This window comes from Panthera onca, chromosome C2 (genome assembly GCF_046562875.1).
Source record: "Panthera onca isolate mPanOnc1 chromosome C2, mPanOnc1 haplotype 2, whole genome shotgun sequence".
NCBI classification, from domain to species: domain Eukaryota; kingdom Metazoa; phylum Chordata; class Mammalia; order Carnivora; family Felidae; genus Panthera; species Panthera onca.
Genome location: NC_138347.1, coordinates 93,523,427 through 93,544,221, shown reverse-complemented (window position 1 = coordinate 93,544,221; position 20,795 = coordinate 93,523,427). Strand labels below are relative to the sequence as shown.

The following is a 20,795-nucleotide window of genomic DNA, read 5'->3' as shown; positions in this document are numbered from 1 at the left end:
CGTTCCTTTAGAATCCAAAAGAAATCACCAGTCTATTAACCTGTGCCCTGCATCCTATTGCTTTCTTGTTGGCAATGGCTGCATTGCTAGAAATATGTTTAGAATATGACCAGGAGAGATGTGCGTGAATAAATGTACCCAAAGTAACTATGGTAGACTCAACATGGGTCAAATGTGTGTTAAGGAGAGCTTTTACTCAACTGTGGTAGTGTTAGGGAGGGTTCTCTGAAGGCCTGAAATTATCAAAAACAGTATGATCTGTTTAATTGGCATTTAGTAATGTGTGTGCATGGCCATATTTTAGATGTTAGGACCTATTTTTTTTTACAAGTAAGCTGTTTCCATTACTGATCTCATCCACTAATGATGGAAGGATTTGAGTTTATGAGAAACAATCACAGAAAACATGAATAACAACTTACTTTGTGTCTTTATTTGGTTGTCAGATTCTGGATGTATTAAGTGTTACAATAGTGCATTTATTTAAATCCTCTCCATGTTTTTGAATTTGAATTATGGATTATTATTTAAAATAGGTTCTGTTTTAGTATTTTGGTCCAAAACCATTTTGTGAAAGTTTTAATATTTGGACATTTGATTTCTTTGAACTTGATTTAAGTATCAAATTAGTCTTATAATGCCATTTTAATTTAAAACTTAAATTCTGGAATTCTAAGAAATGATCTAATTCAAAAAAACTTTCTCAGAAAATATTAAATTTCATAGAAAATACTGCTTAATGTCTAAATCATTATTGTTGGTCTCTCACATGGTACTTACTGTTATAATTCTTGCCAGTGTTTCAGTGTAATATCATGTTCCTTGTGTAGTTAAAAATATAGAGGATGGAAAGGGTGGGGAAGAGATCATTTCATTGGAGTTTTGTTGCTCTGAGGGAACTAAACTTGCATAAATCTTTCATTTTGCAAGGAGTAACACTTAATGTCTATGATTATTCTGGAACCCTAGATTGCCATAATGCTTTTGCCTTGCTTGTGAGGCCACCAACAGAGCGGGCAAATGTGCTGCTCAGTTTCCAGATGACATCAGAGGAACTTCCAAAAGAGAACTGGCTAAAGATGCTATGTCGACATGTAGCCAATACCATTTGTAAAGCAGATGCTGTAAGTTCTTAAACCACTATTATAATGAAAGTTTTAACTTCATTACAATGCATTCAGACTAACCCTACATTTCTAATGACTTGGTAATTATGAAATTATGAATGTAGGAAAGTTCTAACTTTATGTGTGTTGAGGAAAACCGGCTTAATAAGTTGTTTTGGAAAAGATTTTTAAAAGTATAGGCACATGAGGGGCACCTGGGTGACTCATTGGTTAAGCATTTGATTTTGGCTCAGGTCACGATCTTGTGGTTCATGAGCTCGAGCCCCGCATCAGGCTCTGTGCTGACAGCTCAGAGCCTGGAGCCTGCTTCAGATTCTGTGTCCCCCTCTGTCTCTGCCCACCCCCCCACTCGTGCTCGCTCACTCGCTCTCTCTCTCTCTCTCTCTCTCTCTCCCCCCCCTCTCTGTCTCTCTCAAAAACAAATAAATATTAAAAAAATTTTTTTTTTAAGTATAGACACATGAGACCATTTTGAATGCCTAGTTTACTGAAAGGCTAATAGCTCCTGTGCCTCTGATTTAGTGGGGCTTTGGGGACTTGTTCTGATGTACCCTGTGATTTTCATTGGTGTTCTTTGACCTGGCTATTTGTAAAATAGAGGGTATTTTGTTCCATTGTTCTTTTACCTTTGTTGAATGCAGTAGGTAAGTTGTAACAAGTTGTTTTTCTCTTAGGCAAGTTGCCAATCCAGTTTTCTTAGTCCATCCTCTGAAAATCAAATACTCTTGTGAATATATAATTATCTTATACAGATTAAATGCAGCTACATGAGAAAATCAAATTATTGAAGTTAAATGACTCACAGAAATCAGGTAGTCTATAGTATATCTTGGATGAAATCTAGGTCCCTTTACAAATAACTTGATTTCTTCATTATATATGGGAGAGACATGTGATAGACAGGTATAGACCTTTTCATCTTTGGACAAATGACATAGATAGAGAAGAATGTAATGATAAGCAATCCTTTACATTACCCTAGTACTATAACAGATTGCCTTGGACATTTCCTGTTGGAAATAAATGTTTATTTTATCATAGCTAAGTCTGACATTGAAGGTTGTTGAGGTATAATTATAGTGATTTATAGAATAGGTAGTATTTGATTAAAACCTCTTGCCTAGGTGTTGAACAATTAACAGACATTTTGAATTATTATTTTTTTAAGCAGAAGATTTCAATTTCTCTTTTTCAACAAGTGACATGACAGGGAAAACCAAGGAATAAAACCCTGAAATTGACAAATTTATCCTAATTATTATAGAATGCTTCAATCCAGCATGATTTTTTTTTTAATTTCTATGCACTAACAATATGTTGTTATAAAGGATTGTTCCACAAAAAGTTCCATGGAAGAAAATACAGCTAGTGCCTACAACAATGCTGACTAGAAAAATAATAGAGATGGCTTTTGTTATAAAGCTTACAAAAGTGCTCATTGTTAAGAGGGATTTTTTTTCATAGTTCTAGGTATCCATATAAAAAATGGATCCTTCCAGTATAGTGACTGCTTATTGTAGAAATTAATCCTACATTTATCACAATGTCAGACTAGATTGCTTATGAAGTCCTTTCCAAATGTATAACCATAATACTTAAATGTAAATAGTTAATGGAAAAATTTCCTTAAAATACAATCTATTGAATTACTAGCCACAAGATGGCTAATAATTCTAGAACTGATGTATAAAACAGCTAATGAAAAAAATTTCATATAAGCTAGCCACAAGATGGCAGCAAACATTTAGCAATGTCCTGATTAAACAGTAATGGTGAGAGTGGGCATACCTGTCTTGTTCCTGATCATAGAGGAAAAGCTCTCCAATTTTCTCTGTTGAGGATGGTATTAGTTGTGGGTCTTTCATATATGGCCTTTATAATATGGAGGTATGTTGCATCTATCCCTGCTTTGTTAAGGGTTTTTATCAAGAATGGGTGCTGTATTTTGTCAAATGCTTTTTCTGCATTTATTGAAAGGATAATATGGTTCTTATCCTTTCTTTTATTGATGTGGTATATCACGTTGATTGATTTGAGAATACTGAACCAGTCCTGAAGCTCAAGAGTAAATCCCACTTAATTGTGGTGAATAACTTTTAACATACTGTTGAATTTGATTTGCTAGTATCTTGTTGAGAATTTTTGTATCCATGTTCACAGGGATATTGGCCTGTAATTCTCCTTTTTGGTTTTGGAATCAAGGTAATGCTGGCCTTGTATAAAGAGTTCGGAAGTTTTCCTTCCATTTCTATTTTTTTGAATAGTTTGAGAAGCCTAGGTATTAACTCTTCTTTAAATGTCTGGGTAGAATTCCCCTGGGAAGCCATCTGGCCCTGGACTTTGGTTTGTTGGGAGATTTTTGATTACTGACTCAATTTCTTTGATGGTTATGGGTCTGTTCAAATTTTCTATCTCTTCCTCTTTCGGTTTTAGTAGTTTGTGGGTTTCTAGGAATTTGTCCATTTCTTCCAGATTGCCCAGTTTGTTGGCAAATAATTTTCCACAGTATTCTCTTATAATTGTATTCCTGTGGTGTTAGTTGTGATCACTCCCTTTCATTCATGATTTTATTTAGTTTTTGTTAAGTCTGGCTAGGAGTTTATCAGTTTTATTAATTCTTTCAAAGAACCAGCCCTTAGTTTCATTGATCTCTACTAGGTTGTTTCTGTATCATTTATTTCTGCTCTAATCTTAATTATTTCCTTTCTCTGCTGGCTTTAGGCCTTATTTGCTGTTACTTTTCTAGCTCCGTTAGGTGTAAGGTTAGGTTGTGTATTTGAGACTTTTCTTGTTTCTTGAGGTAGGCCTGTATTGTATATACTTCCCTCGTAGGACTGCCTTTGCTGCATCCCAAAGGTTTTGGACTGTCGTGTTTTCATTTTTATTTGCTTCCATGTACTTTTTTATTTCCTCTTTAATTTCCTGGTTAACCCATTCATTCTTTAGTAGGATGTTCTTTAACCCCTGTATTTGAGGGTTTTCCAAATTTTTCTTGTGGTTGACTTCAAGTTTCATAGCACTGTGATCTGAAAATATGCATAGTATGATCTCAGTCTTTTTGTACTTGTTGAGGGCTGATTTGTGACCCTGTATGTGATCTATTCTGGAGAATGTCCCATGTGTACTCAAAAAGAATATGTATTCCATTGCTTTAGGATGAAATAGCCTAAATGTATCTGTTAAGTCCATTTTGTCCAGTGTGTCATTCCAAGCCAGTGTTTCCTTGTTGATTTTCTGCTTAGATGTTCTGTCCATTGTTGTAACTGGGGTTTTAAAGTCCCATACTATTATTGTATTATTTCCAAAGAATTTCTTTGTTATTAATTGATTTATATATTTAGGTGCTTCCAAGTGGGGGCATAAATATTTACAATCGTTAGGTCTTCTTGATGGATAGACCCCTTAATTATGATGTAATGCCTTTCCTCATCTCTTGTTACAGTCTTTGGTTTAAATTTTAGTTTGATATAAGTATGGCTACTCTGGCTTTCTTTTGACTTCCATTACTATGATACATGGTTCTCCATCCCTTCACTTTGAATCTGCATGTGTCTTTGGGTCTAAAATGAATCTCTTGTAGGCAGCATATAGATTTTTTTTTTTAATCCATTCTGATACCATATGTCTTTTAATTGGAGCATTTAGTCCATTAACATTCGGAGTGATTATTGACAGATATGAATTTAGTGCCTTTGTGTTACCATAAAATTGGTGTTTTTTGTGATGTTCTCTGTTCCTTTCTAGTCTTTGTTGCTTTTAGTTCTTTTTTCCCCAAAGAATCCCCTTTGATATTTCCTGCAGGGCTGGTTTAGTGGTCACAAACTCCTTTATTTTTTTGGAGTGGGGGAGCTGTTTATCTCTTTATTCTGACTAATAGCCTTGCTGTCTGAAGTATTCTTGGCTGCATATTTTTCCCATTTAGGACATTGAATATATCTTGCCACTCCCTCTGGCCTGCCCAGTTTCTGTGACAGATATGCTGCAAACCTGATCTGTCTCTCCTTGTAGGTTAAGGATGTTTTTTCCATGTATAAACTAAAAAAAAAAATAAATTAAAAAAAAATTGCCTTTTCCATATCCCAAGGCCCAGGGTCAGGGGGAAGGCGCAGAAAATAAACAAGAAAAAAAACAAAGGAGGCTATATCCTTTTTCCCCTAGAGCTGAAGCTTTGTAGCACTCTATGATCAGTGGACTTGGTGTGTGAGAGGGGTTTGTGCCAGTCTTCTGGGGGTGGGGCCTGCTGTGCTGACTCTCAGGTGGATTTGCCCTAGTGGTGTAAGTGGCTCTGGCCTCCACTTGGTGGCACTGATTTGCTCACTGAAGTCAGTCAGTCCTGATAGGCGGGGTGAAAATGGAGTTGCCCGGCTCTCTCATCCCCAGAGCAGGGAGCTCAAGCCTGCCACTCTTCATGAAGCCCTCACAGAACAATCTCCTGTCTCGTGTCCCGGTTTCCACCAGATCCCCGCCTTCACCCTGCCTGCCTCTGAGCTGTCCACCTGCCAGGCAGCACAGCATGTCTGTATTTTATCTCAGGTACATGGCTAGGTTTCAGAGCTCCAAATTTTGGAGACCCATGCTGATCCTTTGGGGGAGGGTTTCACTGCGCTGTGGCTAGGTCCAGCTTGTTCCAGAAATCAGTTGCACCACTGCGCAGCAGTTTGGAGTTTATGATAAAGCACAGCTGAAAGCTGGTACCAAGGCTTGCTGCCCTCAGTTAGCGTTCTTGTTCCAGTGTTAGTGAACAGGTCAGCTCAGTGGCACCTCCTGGGTCTTTTGTTCCCAGAGAGGCCATGCCACCTTTCCCAAATGCACTCCAGGCAGGGGAACTGCTTCTCCCTGTGCTACTCGGAATCCTCAGAGCACGTTGCCCACTCCTAGGTCTCTGACCTCATTTCCTACTGGAACATGGCTAAATTTGCCAGGTGCAACACTGGCGATGGTGCAGACATCCAAAACTTCAGGCTCTATGTTCTACTGTTTATGAAAACTAGGGGTATTCAGCCCCTCTCCTTTTCCCAGTCATTGGTTTTGGGGAAGAGTGTTTCTTGTGAAATTCCCTATGTGCAATTTCATTCTTCTTTCTCTTTCTTTTCTCTTGCTCTTCTGTCTGTGATCAGGCCTCCTCCCCATTGCAGTTCCCGCAGCTCTTCTCTCTCCACCCAATTCAACTCTCGATAGCTTCTACCTTTCTTAATGAGGCATTTTTTTTCTCCTCCAGTTGTACATTTTTGCTCTCTGCCCTCAGATTGATTTCTTGGGTGTTCGCAGTGATTTGATGTTTATTTAGCTGTTTTTGAGGGACGAGACAAGACTAGTGTCTCCCTACTTCTTGCCATCTTAATCGAAAGCCTCCATTACTACTTTCTAATCTTGAACTTGGCAGATTTATTTTCAGAACTAGTCTTAGGTACATGTGGATTTGGGGCTCATTATTATGTTGAGTAAATCATGAAATGTTTTTAGAATTATGTTAGTATGTTATTAAAAATTAGTTTTTGTTATGGTATAATTTTATTTTGGAGATTTAGAAGAATAAGGTTTTTTTGGGGAGGGGTTTCTTACTTTTACTGATAATTATTTTTTTTAAAAATCTGGTATATGGTGATGCAATATTTTATTTATTCTGTTAATAACTAATACTTGAGAACATTTGTAATATTAATGGAAATTAAGAGAAGTTCAACTTGTTTCTTACATTTCAACATTGGGTATTAATAGAATCAAAATAATTATGGTCAAAATTAATACATCAAAAACATAATACCTGCTTGGTGTTCGTCTACGTACAATTAACTTTTTTGGCATAAAGTTCTTTGGCTGCAAGAAAGAACATTTGGTTTACTTTACTAATAGGAATATCTTTCTTTCTTTCTTTCTTCTTTTTTTTAATGTTTATTTTGAGAGTGAGAGAGAGAGTAAGCAGGGGATGGGCAGAGAGAGAGGGAGACAGAGAATCGTAAGTAGGCTCCACACTCTGTCAGCATAGAGCCAATTACAGGGCTTGAACTCACAAACCATGAGATGATGACCTGAGCCAAAACCAAGAGTTGGAAGCTTAACCGGCTGAGCCACCTAGGTGCCCCATGGAATATATCTTAATGCTGGGATAGCCTTTTCTTGGTATTTCTTCTGCCCTTGGTTTTTAGCATAGTTATCTGTGATTGTATGAATGGAGTTGAGTGGAAAGGTACTTTTCATGTTTATTCCAAGTAAGTGTACATAACCAATTACTATAGGAATAAAGAGGTAGATGGGCAGTGCAACTGCACAATATTTTTGAGGCCAGTAGGTTAGTAAGTCTAAGGAGTTTAGCCAAGATTCGGGAATAAAATCCCATATAATATATAGTATGAAGCCAAATTGGGAGCTTAAAAAAGAACAAAGCCACAGATCGCTTTTTCCGGCAATAGCGATGGTGAATTTTCCACCATTTTCCCTGTGGCTTTAACCACTCTCAGTGCCCAGTCCCCTGTGCAAGCGCTGGTCTGCAAGGCTCAGGGGGGCAAGAAAGGAAAAACTGAGGGAAAGGCCAGGTTGCAACAGCACCCCTAGAGTAAAAATTTTTAATATTTGGAAGAGAGAATGGGAACTATTAATAAGAAAAGGAGAGTAATAGGAAAAAAACTTGGGAATATTGAAAACAAGTTTCCCCTATTTAGAGTTTTTGTCTGTGATTTGCCCTATTTACCTTCCTCTATGGAGAGAGAACTAAAAGAAGTGCTTCATCTTTACATCTTAGTAAACAGCTATATTGTCTTCTCAGCCACCAGAGCTACATAGATGTTTATCCTTTCAGCCATTCTGAACCCAGAGCCTTCTAGAAATGTGAAAGACCTCCTATCTATCTACCCTCATCAAATCAGAAGTAATTGAATATGAAATATGAAGCCATCTGCTCTCTTCAGTTCATATGGGGTTATTATATACTTAATAACAGTTAAGATAGCAACAGGAAAGACCGAGAGTCTCTTTTCTTTATTAGCAACTGCTTAGGGATTTAAATTTCAGGGGCCTTTATTATTAAAAAAGCATTTCATCAAAATTAAACACACTTGGAGTTGAGTTTCTTTATATATACATTATACATTATTCATCTAAAAATTTTATTCAATGAGTAAAGTTTACCAGTATTTAGTTTTATATTCATATTATGAGTTTTACTAACTTAAATTGAACAGTAATATTTGCACATAACGAAACATTAAATAGACGAAAGTGTACTGCAGTAAAACATATGCACCTGTCCCACTGTTTTCAGCAGTGCCACTTTTGATACTTTCATCCCTCTTTCCAGAAAGACCAGTGTAGACACACGCATTTCTTGTTAAATGTATTCCTAGCTAATTTTCTCTTTGTAATTCTATTCATAAATGAGATATTTTAGCTAAGTTGTTTTCTAGTTTTATATGCAGGTTAATCTTTGATATGTATGTTAGTTTTGTAACCACTGTTACTAAATTAATTCTCTTACTGTTTCTAATTGTGTCCCACCTAATTCCATTGTATTTTTCAGCATTTAATTTTTTAAAAAATGTCATAGGCTGACCAATTTAGCATGAGCATTGATGAATTACTTTGTGTTTTGAAATCAAAACATCATGAAGGAAAATATATTTGTGTCAAAATATCCTTTTTATGAATTTGTCTCTGTATCTAGGACATAAAAGGCTTCTATCAAATAACTTTTAATATACATTTGTTGATTGAATGAAAACCAATTTGAAATGAACTAAAATTGAAAATGAAATGAGAACAAAATCAAGTTTATAAAACTAAAGTGACAGCTGTGCTTAGTTTATGGTGTAATATGTATAGCAGTGTAGGAAATGTGATCCCTCTACTGTAAGATGTAGGAAATCTTAATAATGCAGAGCCTTGCAGGTGTATGTGAATGAGGATGGGGGAGACTCGGGGATAGACAGAGCTTGAATCACAGTCCCGACTGCTTTGTTTCCCATGGGTTGTCAAGATATTTTACTCTTCAGAGTTATTTTGCAAATGATTATCTAGATAATTAACAGGAATCAATTGAAAAGTATTAGAACTTGTAACAGTTTAGTTTAAGTAACCAAATAAAAAATAAATACACACATATCAATAGTTTTTCTCTATGCTGGCAGTAACCTACTAGAAAGTGTGGGAAATGGAGACCCCACTTCCCAGTAAAGCTTGGTGTGTAGATTTAGGAAATTTTAGTATAAATCTAGGAATAGCCTTAAAAGAAATGAATGAAACCTATGTTAAGAAAACAATATACTTTACAGTGAAATCCATTATGTTCTTGAAAGAGAATGCTGGCTGGCATAAAGATGTCCATTCATTATAGTTTTTATAAAATCCTACAGGAAATTTCTGGATTTTGACAGAATGATTCCAAAGATAATTTTTAAAGAAAAAGCAACAACAAGAAAAGTAGAGAACAGGGGTGCCTGGGTGGCTCAGTTGGTTAAGCATCTAACTTCTGCTCAGGTCAGGATCTCACTGTTTGTGAGTTTGAGTCCTGAATTGGTGAGCTCAAGCCCTGCTTTGGGTGAGACCCGCGCCTCCCTCCCTCCCTCCCTCCCTCCCTCCCTCCCTCCCTCCCTCTCTCTCCCTCCCTCCCTTCCTCCCCCTCTCCCTCTCCCTCTCCCTCCCCTCTCCCTCTCTTCTCTCTCTCTCTCTCTCTCTCTCTTCTCTCTCTCTCTCTCTCTCTCTTCTCTCTCTCTCTCTCTCTCTCCCCCCCTCCCCCCACCCAGGCCCTTGCTCACTTGCGCCCCGCCCTCTCTCTCTCTCTCAAAAAAAAAACCAAAAAAAAACAGTGCTTCTTTTATGAGATATTACATTATATTTTTAAAGTTACAATGATGCGAACACAACTGCACTATTAAAGGTGGATCAATGGAAAGGATACATGTCCCTGAAATAAGAGTTTATTGTATGATAAATGTAGTACTTTAACAATTTAATAAGATTGTTAACCTATGATGATAAGATAGTTGGTTAAATACTTAGGGAAAATTAGATGTATATCCTAACCTTATATCTATATAAGTTTATAGGTAGATTCAAGAGTTGAAAGTGAAACCATCTCAAAAACCTATAAGAAAATGGAGATGTAGGTGGTGAATGTAGAATCTGGTTATTTGTTTTTTTGATGTTGAGTTTTGGGCATTTGCTATATATTTTGGATACTAATCCCTTCTCAGATATATCAGATATATGATTTACATTTTCTCCCATTTTGTGGGTTGCTGTCTCCTATATTGAATGGTGTCTTCTGCATATTTACCAGTTTTTATGAAATCCAATTTTCTGGCTTTTGTTGTTGTTGTTACCTCTGCCTGTGGTGTTGTGTTCAAGATATTGCTGCTAAATCCAATGCCTTGAAAATTTTGACCTCTGTGTTCCTTGTCTTCAAAGGTTTTGTAGTTTTAGTTCTTATATTTAGATCTTTGATCCATTACAAGTTAATTTTTGTATATGGAGTAAGATAAGGATCCAGCTTCATTCTTTGGCTTGTGGATATTTAGTTTTCCCAGCACCATTTATTGAAAAGACTGTCCTTCTCCTGTTGAATAGTCTTGATGCCCTTGTCAAATCATTTGACCATATTATATGAGGGTTCATTTCTGGGCTCTCTAGTCTGTTTTATTCCATTCTATTCTGTTTCTTAGGACAGTACCATATTATTTTGATTATAGTAGTAGGTTTTTAAACCGAGAAATTTAAGACTTCAAACTTTGTACTTTTCCCCCCAATATTGTTTTGGCTATTTGGGGTCCCTTGTGATTCTGTATGAATTTTGGAATGAAATTTTTTTTTTTTGCAAAAAATATTGGGATTTTTGTAGGAATTTCATTGAAGCTGTAGATTGCTTTGGGTAGTATTGACATCTTAATATTAAATCTTCCAGTTCATGAACACAGGGTGTTTTTCCACTTATTCATGTCTTTAATTTTTTTCAGCAGCATTTTACAGTTTACAGTATATGTCTTTCATCTCTTTGACTAAGTTTATTCCTAAGTATTATATTTTTTTGATGTTGTTATAATATTTATTTCTTAACAAGAAGAAAGTAGAGGTACTTTTTGTTCAAAAATAATGAAATAAAATTAATTCTCATCTAATCAGAAGAGACTTTTATCATTTTTTCATTAATAGTAATATCTTTGAGTATCCAATGATATGGAAAAAAACAATAACATACAGCGAATTGGAAAATACAAGATATAAAACTGAATAGAATGACTCCAGTTTTGTTAAAATAAAACATTTCGTGCATATAGAAAAATATATGTAAGGAGTATGTTTAAATGTTAATAGCAAACAGTCACTACATTTGTGGAAAATATTATCTTTAAAATTTTCTTCCAAATTTTTTATAATAGATGTGATTTTTTTTTTAACTTAGAAAAAAATTGTGCGTTTAAAAAAAGGCACGGTTACCTGAATGGGGTTAGATAAGCTGTGGACTCATTAGCAAATGGATGAAGTGGAATGAGAGGGTCTAGAGCTGGCAGGGTGGATTTGCTTGTTTTAAGAAAGTTTGGCAAAACCAAGCCTGTCTATGTGGGTGTCAGTGGTGAAGAGCCAAAAAGCAAGCATTTATAATTGTAGAATATAATATTTAAGGCTGTTTGTAAAGGAGCTTATTAACATTTTATTTCAAAGGACTACTATGCATTATCTTGTTTTATGATTCCTGTGGGTTAATTACACTAGATATTTTCTACGTTTTGTAGATGAGAACATTTCCAGAAAAACCAATATTCATAGGGTTGTATAAAAGTCTCTCTAGCCACAGAATGACAGTGCTGGAGGATAGTCTTAATAGTGCTAGATTAGCGGGGGAACTTGCCGATGGCCTAGATTTATAAATTTAAAGGGCAAATTGGTATAGAAATATGCAAAACCTTTTTGTCTAACCTGCTTTTTTTGAAAAGCCCAAATGTAATTTGAACAAGTGATATTTTGGGTTACTTGCAGATTAGTTGTCTCATTTAAGGTTAATTTTGACCAATGGTTCTTACATGAAATCTTTGACTCCTTTTAGAATGTAACATGAGCTATGAGCCCACTCCTCAGAAAAATGTCCTTTGCATTTATGCATACACAGAGATTTGCACATGATTTCAGGGAGGTTGCATACCTCCTGATTTCTATCCATTGCCACTTCTAGGAGCTCTTGATCACAGGTTTAGAACCTCCAATTTAGAATCTACCTAGATGTTAATTGAGGAAGAAAGGAAAACGTAGGAGAAAGTCTACGTTTTAATTTTAGATAGATTATCTCAAGAAAATTGTTTTTGATACTGGTTTTACAGCAGGCTTTATGCTTAGACATTTGTCCACTAAGTTTCTAGCTTGTTGGTTTTAGTGTTGTTAAAAAGATTTTATACTGAGTTCTTTTTCCAGTTGCTTTGGTGTCCATCGTCCTTGCAATGAATTTTTCATTTAGTGAATGCTAATTTTTTACTATCCTTAAATTAGTACATTTCAGAGTAGAAATTATGTGAAGCATATAAAAAATCTTGAGTAACTTCATTTATATATACTTCCATGTGTATATATATGGAAGGTTTGATTTTAGAAACAGTCGTGTATTTTTATTTTCTATTTTACTTATTTTAAAATAATAAAAAGTGTTATATTTTCAACAGGAGAATCTTATTTACAGTGCTGATCCAGAATCCTTTGAAGTAAATACTAAAGATATGGACAGTACATTGAGTAGGGCATCTAGAGCAATAAAAAAGACTTCAAAAAAGGTGAGTCATAGTGAGCTTATTATTTAATATGTCTCCAAGATGTATTTTTCAGAGTATATTAAAATTATATTGCCACAGACATCAGTGTAAGGATAGTCTGTATAGCAGAGCTGTTTTCTTGGTTCTAGGAAATGGCCCATAGAGGTAACAAGTTTTATTCCAGCATGTTCTATAGCGCTTGTTATCCCTTCCATTGATAGTGATACTTCTGTGACCTGTGCTTCAGTAGAAATGTACTGATGGTGGGGCGCCTGGGTGGCTCAGTCGGTTAAGTGGCCAACTTCGGCTCAGGTCATGATCTTGCAGTCTGTGAGTTCGAGCCCCGCGTCGGGCTCTGTGCTGACAGCTCAGAGCCTAGAGCCTGTTTCGGATTCTGTGTCTCCCTCTCTCTGACCCTCCCCCATTCATGCTCTGTCTCTCTCTGTCTCAAAAATAAATAAACGTTTAAAAAAAAAAAAAATTAAAAAAAAAAAAGAAATGTACTGATGGTGGCTTAGATGCAGATATGTGTGCACTCATCTTAAATATTGTCTCAGATATTTTTCAGCAAAGGGCACATGACAGAGTCAGGAGACCTCGGATCTATTCCTGACCTTACGTATGTTTCAGTCTTCTAATGATGAAGATCACTTCCCTTCTTATCAGAGTTGAGGACTATGTAAGAATGTTGGTAATGGGCTTTTAAAAAGTAGAACTAGCATTTTAATATTTTAAGCAAAATTTGCTGCCATCATCTGCTAAACTTACAATTTTCTGTTGTTTGCTTTTGAGGGGAGGCTTTCTCCTTTATTTAACTATCTTTGTATCTCCAAGCATTTAATGTGTATGATATATAGTAGATAAACATGCTGAATAATGATTCAGTGAGCTCCTTCACTTTTTAATAAATAAATTGAGGTTCGTGTGGCCTTGGGTTAGAGATTTCATGAGTAAATTTTAGCAAAATCAGATAAAAACCCAGATTTCTCCTCTTTGCAGACCCTGTTTTCCCTCCTACCTTTTTTCTCCCATTGACTATGGTCCTTTATGAATGCAGAATGGAATAGTCTACAGTATACTACCACAACTTTCCACTGTTTTGTCCAAAGAGATTCTAATTCTGCCATATAATCTTTGTAGAAAATCTTCATGTGTATTTGGCTTTGTTTATGTTCTTACCAGTTATATTAGATTTATTAGGCTTAATTTATTAGGCTTAATTAATTGTAACTTGTTTTAACTGTAGGTTACAAGAGCGTTCTCTTTCTCCAAAACTCCAAAAAGAGCTCTGCGAAGAGCCCTTATGACATCCCAAAGCTCAGTGGAGGGAAGAAGTCCTTCCAGCAATGACAAGCATGTAATGAGTCGTCTGTCTAGCACATCATCATTAGCAGTAAGTGACTTTGATCTAATGGGCTAAATGACTTACTCACATTTATGGAGTTGGTATGGAGTTTGTTAACTTTTTGAAGATGGAAATGTTAATACCTCTATTTTTTTTTTTAATCTCTAAACTTCTAACTTGTTTATTGGGTAAAGGTAACTGAGAAAAACTTCACTTAATGAACTAGAGACATAGAGTGTAGTTTGATATGAAATTTTATTGGGATTGAGATACATTAAAAAACCTCTCAGAAAAGAAACCTATTTTAATGAGTCCCATCACTTTAACTCATGTAAATAATGATGGTTCTGTTTATGTAGATTGGCTCCAATAAGATAGCAGAGATTGAGGGTTTTTTTAAAAAACCTAGTTCTGTGACAAGTAGAATATAAACTCTGAAGCTGAAGGATGATATGGATTCTAAATTCATGTGTATATTTTTAAATGTTTCCTGAATAATTCAAATTTCTAGTGGTGTTAGATGTATTTGATATTTAATATTGGGGACATTTCTAACATTCTAAGTATGTGAGTGATGTATTTGTTCTTTGTAAAATTATTATTGATCTAACCTACTAAGGTTAACAAAAGCAAGTAACACTTCTTTTTTTTAAGTTTTTTTTTTTTTTTTTTTTGTTTTTTTTTTTATGTTTTATTTTTGAGAGAGAGAGAGAGAGAGTGAGTACCCGAACATAAGCAGGGGAGGGGAAGAGACAGAGAGCGAGACATAGAATCTGAAGCAGGCTCCAGGCTCTGAGCTGTCAGCACAGAGCCCGACCCGGGGCTCAAACTCACAAACCTGTGAGCTCATGACCTGAGCTGAAGTTGGCGCTCAACCAACTGAGCCACCCAGGCGCCCCAAGTGACTGTCACTTCTTAGTTGTGTGTCCTTCAGCAAGTTTCTTGTTCTCTTATCTTCATTTTTGCAGCTGAGAAAAAAAGAGGTTAATAGTACTTAACCATATAGTGCTATTATAAGGATTAAATACACACACATACACACACATATATATATGATGTGATTTTATATGAGAGGCAATTTGAATAGTGGTTAAGAGCATGAACTCTGGAACTCACATGTTCAAATCCTGGCTCAGCTATTTGCTAGCTGTAGGACTTTTGGCAAGTTATTTAAGATCTCTCTGTTTCAATTTCACTATTAGTAAGATGAATTTAAAGTAGTAGCTGCAAGGATTATATAAGTTAATATATGAGAAGTGCTTTGAACAGTACCTGGCACATCATGAATGGTCTAGAGTTTTATGAGTGGTCACCTCTTATATAAAATTTATAGATAAGGTACATAATATTCAATAATTCTTATTTTTTTTAAAGCCAATTAAGTCTTGGTTAATACATCAAAGACTTACAGTTGAATCTATGAGTATGTTTATAAAAATTTTGGATGAAGGTTAGCCTTCCAATGGGAGCGAAGTTGTGCCTGATAATATGAATTTGTGCAAAGAAATTTGATAAATGAAAATGAATTAAAATGGACAAAATACAGTTAGGCCAAAGTACTATCCCTTGTTTACTTCCTGCATCTATAGTAACTATTATAAACATTTCTCTTCAAATGAATATAATTGGACTTTACAGAAAATTTTTAGAAAATTATTTATAGTTTTGTCACTCCTATGTAGATAATATAAGAAGTACCTAAAATATCTTTAAGACATTCATGTCCTCTTCTCAATTGCTTATTTCTGTTCTAACAGATTGCCCATTTTGTTTCCACAAGCAATACAGTTGGATTTACTAAGTATGCTTATGTACAGTGCTCAAACTCTACTGGTGGGCGCTCTCAAAACTCCTGGTTTTGATCTGTACGTCATTCTACCTCACAAGCTAGCTTTTCAGAGATACTAGACGGAACTGTTGATTTTTCAAATTTGCAAAAAAGTCCTATCCAAGTCATCTTTGACATTTGTGAAGAATTAGGAGATATGCCAGCCAGTAATGGAAACAAGCCTCGTGAAGTTTAATGTGAGCTTATTAGCTATTTGAAATGTGTATTTGTGAAAAAAGAAAGTATTCTTTCTTCATTGAATATTAGGTGGGTGGGGACTTTTGAATTCACAACTTTATACCTTCTTTGAATCCACAACAGTTTAGGCTTATTAGAGTTTGTGCTATGTGTTATGTGTATTGACACATAAAGATTTTTTTGCTAGGTAATTTACTCTTAAGTCCAGAAAAAAGTCAATCCCATTAGAAATTTTCCTGTTTATGAAAATGATCATTTTAAAGAATAGTAATAATTGTGATCTAAAATGGATTTTTATTCCAAATCTGATTCTTAATCTTAGATTTATGGCACTTACATAAAATTTTGCTTTTTAATATGGCAGATCATAAATGTTTCACCTAAAAATAAAGTAAGCTTTTATACTATCTACTTAAATCATCTTTGTTATCACTTGAATGGCAGTACTTTACCACCCCAGCTCTTTAAGCACTACATTTTACTACCTTGTTGATGAGAACTTACAGCCAGCTACCTGTGGACTCTTAGTATGGTTAGCCATTCATGTATGTTAAAGTAGTAGCTTCCTTTAGAACTCATTTTGATTTATACCCACTCTTAGATTTTGGCTGTTCTTGTGCATGTTTTTTTGTTATTGTTGAAAATTCTGAGGATATTTAACTTTGACCTCTGAAACCATAAGTTTAGATAGCTTAGTAACTTAATCTCTATTATAAGAAGTGCTGCTATTTTGCTTTTTATATGGAGCAAACTTATACACATACACACACACACACACCTATGTATGGGCTGCGCACATGATACAGACTCTCTAGGAGTGTATGACCTTTAATCAGAGAGAATTATTTCTCATGAAGTAATTTCACTCCTCTGAATTTTGCTTTATGATTAAGAAGAAACTACTAGGGTTTGTTTTTTTACCTCAAAAACTTACTAATTTAAAACTTTTAAAATAACCTGAAGTTATTTTAGTACCTTCCTAGCAGTAAGCCAGTATCTATTCCATTTGAGTTAATATGTAGTTAACTAGTCCATTTTTTTTTTCAGAATGCTAAAATAGTTTTATCTTTTCTCCCTATCCCCCTCCCTAATTTAAATTCTTTTATTTATTTGAAGAGTTTAGAATTTTCAGATGTTTTTCAATTAATTGTATTAATTTTAAAATGATATGCATGATCCTAAACTGTGTTATAATTTTTTAAAAGAAAACTTTTAAGTATAAAATATTTGTCTTGTTTTTACAGGGTATCCCATCACCCTCCCTTGTCAGCCTGCCTTCCTTCTTTGAAAGGAGAAGTCATACTTTAAGTCGATCTACAACTCATTTGATATGAAGCTTAAAAAATCTTAATTTAGAGCAACTTATAAACACTTCATACTTAAAAACTGACTTAAATGGTACTTGTCATTAGCACTTGGTGAAAGCTGGAAAGAATGTAGGTAACACTAAACTATGCCATTTGATTTTCTTCTTTAAAGTGTAAGGTTAACCTCTTACATTTTTGTAGGTAATTCATGTAAAAAATTATATTGATTTTGATGTAATTTTTCTCTTCCCTCGAGTCCTTCATTCAAAGACCAATAATTTAAGTTATTCACGATATTAGTAGCTTTGCAACTTGATAACAGTAAATAAATTTTATTGGTGGATGCGAAATACCGCTGTGAATCTCTTTGTATATAGTGTCAATGAATGAATTTTTGGAAATACCTATTTGTGTATCTCAATTTGTGAAGAAATTAAGTGATATCACAGTACTTACTAGATAAAAAACCACAGATTCCTGATTAATAGTGGGGACTTGTTTCACATGTGCTATTTGAAGTAGTTGTTTAACTGCTTCTGTTGCAGTTTATTTTATTCTCAAGTGTTTTCGAGATCTAGAGTGGATTTTTAAAGATTTTCTCTTATTAATAAGAATAATGGTTAAAGGAGATTGTTTCAAAATACTTTTGCAAATTGAGATAAGGACAGAAAGATTAAAGAATAATGTATATTTTGTCAAACATGATATTAGGGTATACTTATAACTTTTTCAGAGACCATATATTTTCGGTGATTTTAGCCACTAGCAAATCTTCACTTAGTTTGATAGTGTGTGAAATTTTATTGTGAAGGATAAGACCATGGGGGAAGTTGTGGGATAGAGTGTTTATACTTTTTATGAAATAATTCTAAAGTTGGCACCAGTTTTACTAATTTGCTGTAAAATACATAGATATGTGTATGGTCTACCTTTTATTTTGGTCCTATAATTAAATGTAAAATCAAAATACATTTATTTGCTGTTGTAAAATATTTTTCAAACCCTGATGTTAATTTTCACAATAGTTTTTGTTTTTTTTTATAGTCAGTGATAACAAAATAATCAAGTTCCTATGAATAAATGCACTTTTAGTTCCTATCTGTAGGGAGTACTGCAAACATTTAATTGTCATTTAACAATTTCAATCATCTCCTTTATTAGTATAACTGACTATATAGATTTTTTTCTGTGCCACATATTTGCCATTTTTAAATAGTAAATGACTATTGATGTATTTTAAAAGCAGTGTATTAGTAAGAACTTTGTAAATAAATACTTAAAACTCAAGTATATTTTGTTTCATGTTTTAAACAATTCCTTTACACAGATTTTCATAGGTCGGTATGAATGCTTGCATCTACCTCTGCTCTCATATATTTGCTTGCGTATTTATTTACCTATTCCTTTCTCCGTTAATATTTTTGACCATTACATCTACTGAGCTTTATGTAGGATGACAGCTTTTAATCTAGAATCTATTTTGCAGAATGGGTGTAGTGAATCCTATGATAGTTTATATAAAATTTTGTGTTTATGTGCATGTATGCATTTTTCTGGCGGAAATTACACAGCTTTTATCATTTTATTAGAAATGGAGCTGTGATTCCCTCCAAAAGTATGGTGTTTCCAGTGAGAGAAAATAACCTGAGATAAGGCATGAAGGTGGAAACGTTTTGGATGAACACAGGCAAAATATTAGCAGGTAGTTAATTTTAACTTCAAAAGGAATGCCTCTAGTTTTTCTCATGATACCTGCTCTACAACTAGTATTTTTGTTATATCCCCGTTATCAATTAAAGACTGTTTGTATGGGGGTGCATGGGTGGCACAGTCAGTTAGGTATCCACTTTCGACTCAGGTCATTATCTTATGATTCGTGAGTTCAAGCCCCACATCAGGCTGTCAGCACAGAGCCCACTTCACATCTGCTTCTCTTTCTGCTCTTTCTTCTCTCTCTCAAAAATAAATAAACATGAAAAAAAAAGACTGTATACTTAATCTGTTAAGATGCTTTATCATGTATGGATATTAAATATAATTAAGCTTTCCTTCTCTATTGAGAACATGTTTTATTTATTGATCTTTAATCAGTTGCATTACAGTAATACATTTTGTAATGTTAATCTATTCTCGTATTTGGAGGCTACACCATATAATTTTCCACATGAGGTATTAAACATAGAACCATAACAATAAAGAATCACATTTATGAAAGAGATGTAAGAAAATGTTAACTATATAACAAATTTGAAAATCTGGAGGACCTAGACAAAGTATAGCCAAAGTTGACTCAAGAGGAAGTAGAGAATTCTAATGGCCCAATAAATAGCATAAGTTAAATATGCACTGCTAAAAAAAGATGCAAATTCCAAATGATTTTAAAGCTGAGTGCCAGCATTTAAAGACTACTTAATGTATAGTAATAGTCATACTTTGCAGAATTAAAAAAGATTGTCGGTATCCAGTTCATTTTGTGAAGTTAACATAAACTTTATATTAACGTTTTAAAAGGATAATGTAAGAAAGAGAAGTACTGATTAATTTCAATTATGAATATAGAAGCTAAATTAAATAAATTATTAACAATTAAGTCTAGAAGTATAATTAAAATAACAGTCCAACCAAATATATGACCACTGGACTGATTAATAAACATGGTAAGTCTAGATCGACATAATGATCATGGTAAATGGAACATACTTCTCTTGACTGAAGGAAGAAGGATCAGTCGTGTGACATACAACATGATTACAGGATAATGGTGCATTACATTGATTTGAAATCTGAATATATCCTCATCTATTGCTTTAGCCTTCTTAGACTAAAACAGTTTGATTCAAGTTTATATCTCAACTCAGTACCATTAGGGAGCCAAAATGGGAATCAGTTTCCTAGATGGCTGCAATATTAATGCTAAAGAGCCTTTTGAATTGTTTTAGGGGTTTTACTGCATCAAATAGTGTTCTTTCAAGAATACAAATGTGGTTCAACATTTGGAAGTTTACCAGTATGACTTATTGACAGTTTATAGGAGAAAAAAAAAAAAAATGACATCAATATTTTCTATAAGGTCATTTAGTAAAACTCAGCCACTGTTCTTCATAAAATTCCAACTAAGGACTTTTGGGCAATATGACTAAATACATTCAGAGTGGGTGTCCTTCTAATAGAAAAATTAAACGTTTATGAAATATTTATTTACTTAGAAAGCAAGTGCAAGCAGGGGAGGGGCAGAGAAAGAGAGAGAGAGGGAGACAGGATCCT

General features: G+C 34.5%; 1 protein-coding gene and 1 pseudogene across 8 annotated transcripts in view; one reads left to right on the top strand and one right to left on the bottom strand.

Annotated features, from left to right (window-relative positions):
• The window catches only part of ECT2 (epithelial cell transforming 2), a 64,978-nt gene extending 45,501 nt beyond the window's left edge, over positions 1 to 19,477 (top strand). For 4 of the 8 annotated variants that reach the window (XR_009612202.3, XR_009612201.3, XR_009612198.3 and 1 more), the window contains 5 exons: positions 970 to 1,124; positions 12,767 to 12,874; positions 14,100 to 14,246; positions 15,956 to 16,223; positions 17,469 to 17,556. Coding sequence is in view for 3 of the 8 variants with exons in the window: in XM_060639218.3 (XP_060495201.2) it covers positions 970 to 1,124; positions 12,767 to 12,874; positions 14,100 to 14,246; positions 17,469 to 17,558 (500 nt within the window). In the remaining 5 variants the exon portion in view is untranslated. Of the gene's footprint in view, positions 1 to 969; positions 1,125 to 12,766; positions 12,875 to 14,099; positions 14,247 to 15,955; positions 16,224 to 17,468; positions 18,824 to 19,120 lie in introns of those variants that run through there. The other 4 variants (XM_060639218.3, XM_060639217.3, XM_060639216.3 and 1 more) reach the window with 2 other exon arrangements.
• Positions 5,451 to 7,558, bottom strand: LOC132684107 (phosphatidylinositol N-acetylglucosaminyltransferase subunit P pseudogene; annotated as a pseudogene).
• Positions 19,478 to 20,795: the final 1,318 nt, after the last annotated feature.